Source organism: Chelon labrosus, assembly GCF_963514085.1.
Source record: "Chelon labrosus genome assembly, chromosome: 3".
Classification (NCBI taxonomy): domain Eukaryota; kingdom Metazoa; phylum Chordata; class Actinopteri; order Mugiliformes; family Mugilidae; genus Chelon; species Chelon labrosus.
In genome coordinates, this window is record NC_140339.1 from 26,109,403 (window position 1) to 26,119,965 (window position 10,563).

At 39.6% G+C, this 10,563-nt stretch overlaps 2 protein-coding genes across 2 annotated transcripts in view; both read right to left on the reverse strand.

Moving 5' to 3' along the window:
- Window positions 1-5,185, reverse strand: part of dennd2b (DENN domain containing 2B) — a 45,776-nt gene extending 40,591 nt beyond the window's left edge. The window contains exon 1 of the mRNA XM_084540765.1: window positions 4,303-5,185. The gene's annotated coding sequence lies outside the window, so the exon portion shown is untranslated. The remainder of the gene's footprint in view (window positions 1-4,302) is intronic.
- A 126-nt stretch (window positions 5,186-5,311) lies between these two features.
- tmem9b (TMEM9 domain family, member B) lies at window positions 5,312-10,526 on the reverse strand. Its single transcript, XM_084540766.1, has 5 exons — window positions 10,311-10,526; window positions 8,906-8,997; window positions 8,714-8,822; window positions 8,306-8,440; window positions 5,312-6,424 (listed from the first exon to the last, which is right to left on the reverse strand). Exons 1-5 carry the CDS (start codon window positions 10,380-10,382, stop codon window positions 6,269-6,271), a joined length of 564 nt encoding a protein of 187 aa, XP_084396892.1. The 5' UTR covers window positions 10,383-10,526; the 3' UTR covers window positions 5,312-6,268.
- Window positions 10,527-10,563: the final 37 nt, after the last annotated feature.

Consider the following 10,563-nt stretch of genomic DNA (forward strand, 5'->3'; position numbering starts at 1 on the left):
TGGACTGTAATAGTAGTACTAATACAAGACCTAGCTGATGATGTTACATGAAAGACTGATAGTAAACATGAACAAGAGCAGCAGCAGCAGCACCAGACTGGCATCTGTGACTACATTTAAATGTGTAATGATTATTTTGAGTCATGAAATTATGCTTTTGTCTCCCTAAATAAAGTAACATCTTAAGTATATATACATGTTTTAAGCACTCAGAAGTACTCATTATGCAGTAAAATGGCCCCTGTCTGTTATTTAAGCAGCACTTTTATAGCCGTGAAGCTAATTTTAACTTTTTACTGGGGTGAGACAATACGGTTTGCACTTAATCTGAAAGATGAAAAGTGCAATGTGTCCCTCTAAAATGCAGTGAATTAGAGGGATAAAATGGCAGAAAGTCAGAAGTATATACTAGTATCATGAGCAAATATGTTAAGAACATCAAATAAAAATATTCATAATGCGGCATGGGAGGGGCCCTGATGTTCTTGTGTTACTGTAGGGGAGCAGCATTTTAATGTTGTGGAGCTAAATACAGATGAGGCTAGCTGGCTTTTTTTTTTTTTTACACAGTGCTGTAGTTGCGCCATATTTGACGATGGCATGACTTGCATTAAAGTCTTAACCTGAAACGTGGCAGTTAACTGTAGATAAGCAAATGTAAAGTGGCATGGAAGTCTCCCATAAAGTACTACTTTAGTGCCATGCTCTCTATACAACAAGCAGCAAAAAAAAATGGCCATCAATTATAAATGATGGTAAATACCACCTGGTTGAGGGGGTAGTTTAACCTTTAGCATTATTGTTATGCATAAAAAACGCTCTTGAGCAAGGTACCTAACCACTAAACTGCACCCCAGGCACTGCTTTTTGTGCACAAATGGACGGGTTAAATGCAGAGAACAAAATTCCTTGTATGTGTGTGTGTCTCTCTCTGTGTGTGTGTGTATACTTGGCCATTGAAGTTGATATCCATTTCCATTTCCAGATAAAGCTGTCAGATAAGGCCGAATTTACAACTTTGACACATGTAGCGGAGCAAAAGTACAATGTAAAATTCACATGAACCTAACTGTTCATGCTGCACCGCTGCCGTGATGTGTATTTGTAGTCAAACACCCTGAGACATCACTTGTGGGTGTGATCACAGGGGCAGCAGAGACCTAACTTTGCAAGTGACACCCAGCTGCACCCACCAGTGCACAGGCAGAAGTGAAACAGGCTTGAAAAACTAGAGGTGACAATTAAATATCTTTTTTTTTTTTTTCTTTTTTCTTCAGGCACATGTGAGGTCCCTTTGTGATCCATTAAATGTGCATATACATTCGACCACTGTCTACAGCTGAACCACAGATCTAAACTGGAAGCGATTAAAAAATAAGGTTACATAATATGCGTTTAAATCATTACTCCTGACAAATTAAACAGTGCTACTTTCCCTATGCTGTGGCTCCGAAGCATTCCTCAATCTTGAAACCATTGCTGACTATGTTCCGCGTACTCTCATTTAGACAGATTTCCTCAAATACCTCAATTAAATTATACCAGACTGCATCATGAGACAGCCACATGAATTCAAAGCTTCTATGGTATGTTTCTCAGTGGTCAAGCGGTCACTACCCATTAAACGGTATCCAAAACATCACGTTTAGTTACAAACAAAACATGCCTGCATTGTACGGGGATACATGGATCATCTCAGAGAAGGAATTTCCTGCTAAGAGACAGAAATGATCTGCATTTGTATGGCCCTGATTATCATTGAGTTGGAGCATTTTTTACTCAATCCAGATGACAGTTAAGGCTTTGTTTCCTTGACAACTACAACTTGATGGAAACTGTCCAGTTAAAAACATAACACAAAGAGTGTTTCAGTGACCTGCACTTCTAAGGCAACTAAACAAACAATTCTGGTTAAAAAAAAAAAAAAAAAAAAAGCAGTTTCCAACCTATTGTTCTAGAAATTCTTGTTCCATTCATTGTTATCTTTCTGTGCTGCAGCACGTAACATTTTTACACTGAATCTTGAAGTACTGCTCATCCATAAAACCAGCTCCTTTCAGTCTCTCGAGGTGTCTTATCATCCCACAGGCTCGGGAAGAGGGAGGAAGTCACAAAAACCCAGACATCCGTCATCACAGTTTTGCAACATCAAGTCAGCAGGAAGCCAACAGATCTGCCACTGCGCTGCTTTTCTCCGAGACCCAGTCGAAAACCTTTTCAAGGTCTCGTAAAGATTGTCCTTCCTGAAAACACTTCCAAGTCCGCTCTGACTGAGCACAAAAGACAGAGGCGCTCACTGCTTTTTGTGTGTTTTACCAGGACGCAACCTCAGTTTAAACTCGTGGAATTCATTGTTCCAATGATCGTATTGCCATCTGGACTTCTCATTAAAAGCCACATCCTCTTCTTGCATGACATGGAAGCATCAAAGCACTGACTCAGATACATACATGGGATTCTTCCAGCCATGGAGGGACCCTACATTACACCAGCACTTTCAGTACTGACCACAGAGCTTAATCATTCTTTATCATACTGTCTATACACCTGCTGGCGATACAGTCATGGGTAAAAATGACCTCATACAAACCTTTTTCTGCAGAAGTAGGTGATATGGGCCCTCATTTCCCCGAGACTTCTGTCAACTACACTCAAAATTCACCTCTGGGGCTTTCTGTCAGCTTCCACACATTCTACAGGGTCAACAGGTCACGAGAGAGAAAAAAAATAATAAAAGAACAGCAACAAAAAGTCACCGTACAATCATCTGCCTCATTTTTCAGAATAATATATTTGGAGCAATAAACAGCTCATTGGGTTTCAGAAGCAGACCTGAGGCAGCTCTTTAAATCCAGGATTACCTTGACGTGCCTTGTCAACACTCTGAGATCCAGTCTGACAGCACCAAGGGAGAAGACACAACTTGTCGAGTTAAGAAGTCCTCTCCTCTTTAAAGATGAACTAATCAGCTGGAGGTGCCTCTTTGATGGTATTTAAAGTTAAAATAAGACACTTTAAGCGTTTCTGTGCCCCGCTCGCAACTGTTACTGCAGCTATTCCCCGGTTGTATACAGAGAATAATGACAGCAGTTCGATTATTTACATTCTCGAGTGTTTACAGCTTCAGACACATTTCAAACCTGCTGTGACTGTTGTGCTGCTGCATATCACGTGTTTGTTTTTATACAGGCCCACTGTTGCTGTATTTGTCACGTTAAGAAAACTGAAGATAGAAACTAAATAATACCAGCCACTTTATCTTCATCTGCTGACGGGATCGTCATGTGCACAAAATTGGAATCACTCCTTTATTGATCCCTCATGAGGAAAGTTTTTCTCTGCATTTGACTCGTCCATTCGTTCACTCAGAGCAGTAGACTGCCATTTGGGTAGCGGCCAGGGAGCAATTTGGGGGTTAGGTGCTTGCTCAAGGCTCAAGGGGTGAGTGACCAGGTGGAACAATAAAAAATATGAACAGTTTTTGTTCATTGTTTTCTCAATGCCAAGCAACGGCGTTTCTAAAAATGCTCTGAATATTTGCAGCCACAGTTTCACAACATGCTGTGCCGGAGGAGCAAAGTTTAGCTCAAGGACATTTCTTTATCTCTGACAATTTTAGCTGTTCACCACACAGCAGCCACAACATCAGTCTGACTGATGACTCAGAAACCTTGAAGAAGGTCATAAGGTTATGGTGTAACATTTCACACTATTATTACGTATGTTGTGAGGACATAAACCAATTTACACAATCATATTGACATAAATTAGCCCATTTAAAGGTGAAGACTTGGTTTAAGGAGCTAGGGTAAGTCTCCGCGAAATGAATGTAAGTCACTGTAACTGTGTCACTGTGTGTAAGGTGATTTTGGCAAAATTTCTCAGACAGACATAATAAAATCTGAAGTGAGGCTTGATGGGAGCTGAGGTAAAAAGCAGTCACACATGAGTGCATTCATTGTTGGATGGATCGAATTCAAAGGCTGAGGCGCCCCCTGTAGGCTAACCAAAGCACATGCAGCAGTAAAGCTGAGAACTATTTCCCTCACCAAACATCAAACAGCGGACGAGGCATTTAACTAAGATCGATCAAAGTCTATGAACAACTTTAAACTTAAAGTCACGTCGGTTATTTAACAATATAGCAAATAAAAAAAATGACTCGACTCGTCTCTTATAAACACATCCATCTTCTTGATGTGCAACAAATGCTGTAACTTACTTTTCCTTTTTTTTAAAAAAAACAGAGAACAATTCCGTTAGATTTCTGCAGCATTTAAGGAGGAGACACAAAAATCTTACCCGTCTTTCTGCGTTGTTTTAGTTGATCAATGATCCATTCTTAAACTGAGCCCCTGTCGCTTTCTCTCCGTGCAGCTCGAAAACTGATTTTTCTTTTTTTTTTTCTGGGGGAAAATAGTCTCCTCCGTAAAACTGCATGAAAAGAGGAGGAAAAAAAGGAAAAGTGGACTGCACAGGAAACGATGACGCAGCCGTATGGAAATCAGTTAGTAAAATGAAAAGAAGATGGTTGGGATTATCAGAACATTTGCAGACAACTGAGTTTAGCTCAACAGATTGCATCGCTGAGTTTAAATGGCTTTTCTGAGGGGTTTCCAGATGTTTGTGAGTTAATCAAAGTAATTTAAGAACTTGGGTCAGGCTCCTGTGATTTACTTACAAACTTAATCTGTGAAAATCTGTAGTTATTATAGAAAGCATGTACTGTATGGATGCATGGGCCCAAAAAAGCCCAGATGAGCCCCAGAATTAGTATTTCTCATTGGGAATGTTGCATCGTTGCCATCACAGTGAACACATATAACTTTTTTATTTATTTTTTGCTTTGCGAACTACAAAATAGTTTGATAACAAGTACCACAAAAACAGAAATAGATTAAACTGAAACAATTAGGACTGGAATTGGCTCCTGTAGACATTATTTGTCTAATAAGAAGGATATTGTGTCAAAATCCAGATTTAACCTCTTAAGTATTTTAGTTTATATGATGCTCCCATGGTATATTTTCTCAATGACAAACATGACCTGAGTCATGGCAGCAGTCTAGGATAGACATTATAGTGTATGAATGTGCCAACTAAGGTTACCTGAGCAGGTTGGTCAAATCCAGTGTGTGTCACAGTATAAACAAAGAGTAGGTCATGTCTTTTTTTTGTCTGCACATTATTTCTCATAATAGAGTTGAGAAACACACTGATGCAACATTTAATCCCCACAAAACGTACACCAAGATCCATAAGCCCTGTGGCTAATGTAGTAAACAGTATACACATTACACATGCAAGAGTCGCAAATATTACATAAATTTATTTCAAAGTTAAAGGTATCACATAATATACAATAGTTAAGAACACTTCCATAGGTCTCCCAGCAGTGGCTCTTTGTCCGCTCTCTCCTCAACTATACACAAAACCAACTTGTCTGAGCTGAGAATAACTCTGTCGTACCAGTGCTGTCTCTCAGACAGCAAGTTCTTTGATCGTGGAACTGATGTGAGACCAAGCACAAAAAAAAAAAAAGAAAGGTGCCAAAATGAAAGACAGATTTGTTAGGCAGTGGAAGAGGGCACTGATTTTAATAGGGTCATTAACAGATGAGGATCAATAGCACAGCTATGTTCACTATGACATCACCAAGAAACTGCATCGATTTCTGAAACGAGGTTCATTGAAGCTACTTTAAAATATCAAATTTGATGTAATGAATGAATGATGAATTTTACACCAGTTATCAGACATTAAACATCTGGTAGGAATGAAGGATTGTTGAAAACACTTTTATAAAAAAGATATTATAAAACATGCATTTCGAAGAAGGGTGAAAGGTTGCCATTATACACTAGCTCCTTCCTCCTGTGGTGAGAGCAGTAGTTAAGTTTTGTTCGCGTTTGTTTTGGGGAGGAAAATACTCACCATTTAAATGCTAATATAATATTACTGCAGTCAGTAGACTGGTCCAGTAATCGACCAACACCTGGACATTTTACTTTGAAAGCCAGTTTCAACTGTAAAATCCAAAGACTGGACAGCTTTGGACCGATCGGACGCAATCTGGGAATTTATTAGTCTGATTTCTGCTTTTGGAAACGTTCTACATATACCTCAGAATTCAACTCAGATGAACCACACTCCACAAATGAGAAAAAGGAACTGATAGAAACTGAGGGCTCTGTCACAGTGTTTTTTTCTTGATGTCTTTTTTTTTGTTTGTTTGTTTGTTTGCTCCACCAGTACCTCACAGGGCAGTTTAACTGAGAACAACGTGGCGGTCGAACACAGACTTCCTCTGTTCCTGGACCTGCCTCCTCCAGCGCTGCTGGGCATGCTCCACTTTGTTCAGCATGTTGGGTCGAGAGTGTGAACGGGACAGAACGTTGTGAGCGTTGGCAAAAGGTTGCTGATCCTGGGTACACAGAAAAGACAATGAGCGGGAAAGATTTGACATATACCAAACACAAGTCAATCTTGTAAGACTCCTTGCAAGATGAAAAAGGAAAATGTGAACAACCCCGACATCAGCATTTCTACATACAGCTTAAATGTTTGTGGATGTTTTACAGTAGATTTTACTGTTCACTTTTAAAACAATACTCACACAATGGACAGTTTGGGATTAATACATTTTTATTAGTTCATTCTTTTTTCTTTTCTAAAATCTGGTGTTTACTCTAACAACTCATCAGACTAAAGGCTATGACTGGTGGACTCCACACACTGCCCATCACCACAAATACACCGTCCCCACTGTGAAGCGTGGTGGTGGCAGCATCACGTTTCTACACAGCTACACAGACAACATGGTGAATGTTCTCGAGAGGCAGAGTCAAAGCCAAGTGATGTTCACCTGACAAAGAGTTGGCAAAACAGTTTGGCAAAGACAAACTGCAGGGTCCAAATGTGCAAACTGCGTCCTAGCCACACAGACACTATGCTACTGTGATTGTGGTCATCAACTAAATACTGACTTGAAGGAGGTGAATACTTCAACAATCAATTCAATAAATTGACATTAGTCTGTAGAAATCTCTCAGTAAAGAGCTGTTTTGTAAATACTTGTCAAATCAGCTAAATTATACTGAACTTGATTCCATTTCTTATAGCAACTCAAGGGGAAAACATACTAGGGGGCAAACATTTTTATAGGCAGCGTGAGAAAAAGACACAGAGATATAAAACTGATGGAGTTCCCCTTCAAGGCATGGGCTGAAAGTGGAAACTTTTAGATTTGTTTTGTAGTTTGTGTTTGTGTGAGCATTATCAGTCAGGCAGCCTCTCTGTATCAAAGATTGACAAGAGATAACAAACCCACCATTTCCTGTATAATTAATCTAGCAGTGATACTTCCGGTTTTATTGGTTCTGCTTACATTTTCCCCCTATCAGCTTTTGTCATCGTTATAGCAAAGGAGACAAATATTAGGTCTGAATTTTGAGCAAAGCCTCTGGATAGAATCGTCATTAGCTTATTTTAACTGTCTTCTTCTACCGAGTCTCTTTTCATACAGCACAAGATTTTATCTGAGGGCCCTCTCATGTAAGTCATCCTCCTGACTGAACTCTGCCAGTCAAAACAGAGTGTGCTCAGCAAAGCAGCTGCAATTCCCCCTCAGCCCCCAGGCTAAGGCAGAAACGGTTTCCTTTTGTTAACATCTAAACACTGTGTCATACTAAATGAGACCAAATGGTTTCATTTGTGTAAGTAATTTAAGCATTTTAATGGTGCTTCTTTCTGTGAAATAATTAAGAATGGAAACTGTGCCAGATGAACTTTTGCTGTTCTGACACATATCTTCATGTCAAGTGCCATAACCATACTTCCTGGTCCTGCACATTTTCTCACGAACAACCAGGAGAAATGTTACACGTGACATAAGTGTGTTGTGCACAGAAAATGGTTAAAGCTAGAGAGCTCCCCAACTATATTGTTTTGCCTGTGATTGCGGTTACTAATGTAATCTCTGGTGTTTCCTTGAAGCGTATGTTCAGATGAGATCAGCCGCAGCAAGAAACTGATCTCAAATTTCTGTTTATTTCAATGAATGCACACATTCTACAGCCTTTCCACACACAAGAGTTGATTACTGAGACTCATAACCCTGATAAAATTTACTAAGGACAAAAAAAAAAAACTTGCACATGACATTTTGTGCAACAGTGTTTTTTTTAAACACATAAAATTCTTATGACAAGGCAGAGTACAGAGTCTCTCCTTTGCTCTGCAGCCCAGTGAAGCAACTACCATAATATAAAACAATATTGTAGTGCTGTAAAATGAAAACACATACCCCAACATCATCTTCACTTTGGATAAGCTGCGAGTGTCCAAAGAGACGCCTCTTCAATATAGGCTCCAGGAGAGTCAGGTAGAACATGTAGAGCAGCAGCAGGCCCAAAATGGACAGGTACATTATGATAGTAAACTAAAGATATAGAAAGGTTACATTTAGGCTGATTTCCAGTGACACTGGTACAATATGCACAATTGACAATTGAGCAACAAGTGACTAAACTTTATGCAAAATAAGTGATGTAACAACACCACACTAAGGGTAAGTACCATTTCCTGTCATTTTACAAACTCATTTATATTAACATTACAGGTTCATATATACTAGATGCAGCCCTAAAACAAAGTAGGGGTGAAAAGAAAACAACAACCCTGAGACACAATGTATGCTTTTACATGGACTTACCTTAATGGTCCCTGAGCTCCTCTCTTCATATTTACACTCACAGCGTAAACAGTATGCCTCCACGTCGTTCCCGCCCACCGGCATGGGTTCAACTACATGGAGACAGTTACTGACAAAAAGACAGAATTAAGCAGCAGGAAATGGACAACTCATACTTTTCAGGGAAGTGCAGCGACACATTTCTCAACATACCAGTCTTTGAGAGACACATTTTGTTTGTAGATTTGCCCTTCAATATTTCTGTACGGTGGACAGATGCATTTGCAGCGGATGTCTTCAGAATTCTGAAACAGATACATGACATACATCTTTGTTTTGTTTGTTTTTTTGTCTTTTAGGCATTTGAGGTAGGATCCATGGTGGACCAATGCTGACCCCTGTGCACTGCTCAAAGTGTCTACAAAGGGGCCCATGAGCATCAGAACAGGACCACAGAGCTATGGAAGAAGGTGGCCTGTTCTGATGAATCTGTTTGTGGGTGGCCATGTATGTGTGTGTGTGTGTGTGTGTGTGTGTGTGTGTGTGTGTGTGTTTTGCTTAACTGGGAAACATGTAGCACCAGGATGCATAATGCTGGTGGTTTTAAGGTTGTCACTAATCAGAGTAACACCCCATCCTCAATTATTAAAACACTGTTGTTTTTTTCTTACGATGATTTTAATCTTACTGTGGTCTCTTTTTCAAAAATCATGTGAAGCACTTTTATGCCTTTATGTTGTGCAAGTGTTCTACACACAAAGCCATTATTGTGGTTGTTTAGAAGTAACAGTGTATACCAAGACCAAATTATAGCCTTCAATACTGGATCATAATACTGGTTAATTACACATAATATCAACAAACCAACAGATATATAAAACTCTTCCTGTTACCAGTTCATTGTGTATGCAACTAATATAGCAAAAACAATATAATTCACTTGCCACTTTATTAGGTATTACCACTAACTTTCACTAAAAACAGTGAAAATGAATGCAATCTAATATAACAGCTGGGTACTAAATTTTCTTCATGACTGTTATAATGTTGTATAAACAGTGTCAGAAAGGTGGAAAATCAATTGGATGATTATTTTGGAGGATGTAATTTGTGGTGCTGTTAAACTGGCACACGGTGTTTCTGTTATTTACCCTAGCCCACTGACTTAACAGGGGATTGTGAAAATGAAAGAAACACTTGCCACTACAAACATAATACAATTCAAAATGTAAACTACAGCCTACAACATGGAAACACGGTTGAATCAACAGCTCTCTGTTATTTGAAACTTATGCTGAATACCATAGCCTTCATTAAGCTAAGATTTAGTGCAAGATTGTTGTATTACAATGCTTTCATTTCCACTAGTGTACCTAATGAACTGGCAAGTGAGTGTCGAATAACCATGGAGATAATAATGTAAATTTTTATAGTGAAACTAGGCACCAAATACACTGACACTCGAATACAGCCAATTAACTATGTTAGTTAGCTAAGATATCCCGGGGCATAGCTGAGTGACACCAAACACCAAACGGACAATTTATCATTGAATGAGAAGAGATTTGAGTTCACCATTTTCTCTGCTGCTAGCTAACAAGGCTAGCATTAGCCTTACCTTCGCTGTCACTTGGCTCAACAGCACAAGACAAGCCACAGAGACGGCCTGGAGAACAAATACACTCTTCATCTTCACGGCCTGTTGCGGGTGTCCAGTTTCCAAATAATGTCCGTTCAACTGCTGGAAGTGCCTCCTAACAAGTGACAGCGTTAGCCATCAAGCTAATTCGAGGATAAACAGCTTCAGCTTCCTAGCAGCTGACTTGTAGTTTCCGGAGATGGCGGTCGGCTGCTTCCGCACACGGGACCGG

Bases quoted from the DNA above. Each gene is read 5' to 3' on its own strand.
- tmem9b (XM_084540766.1), bottom strand. From the start codon at position 10,382: ATGAAGAGTGTATTTGTTCTCCAGGCCGTCTCTGTGGCTTGTCTTGTG. The intron at 8,998-10,310 runs GTAAGGCTAATG...TATCTGTTTCAG, and splicing joins TGAGCCAAGTGACAGCGAAG to AATTCTGAAGACATCCGCTG. The intron at 8,823-8,905 runs GTATGTTGAGAA...TCTTTTTGTCAG, and splicing joins AATGTGTCTCTCAAAGACTG to TAACTGTCTCCATGTAGTTG.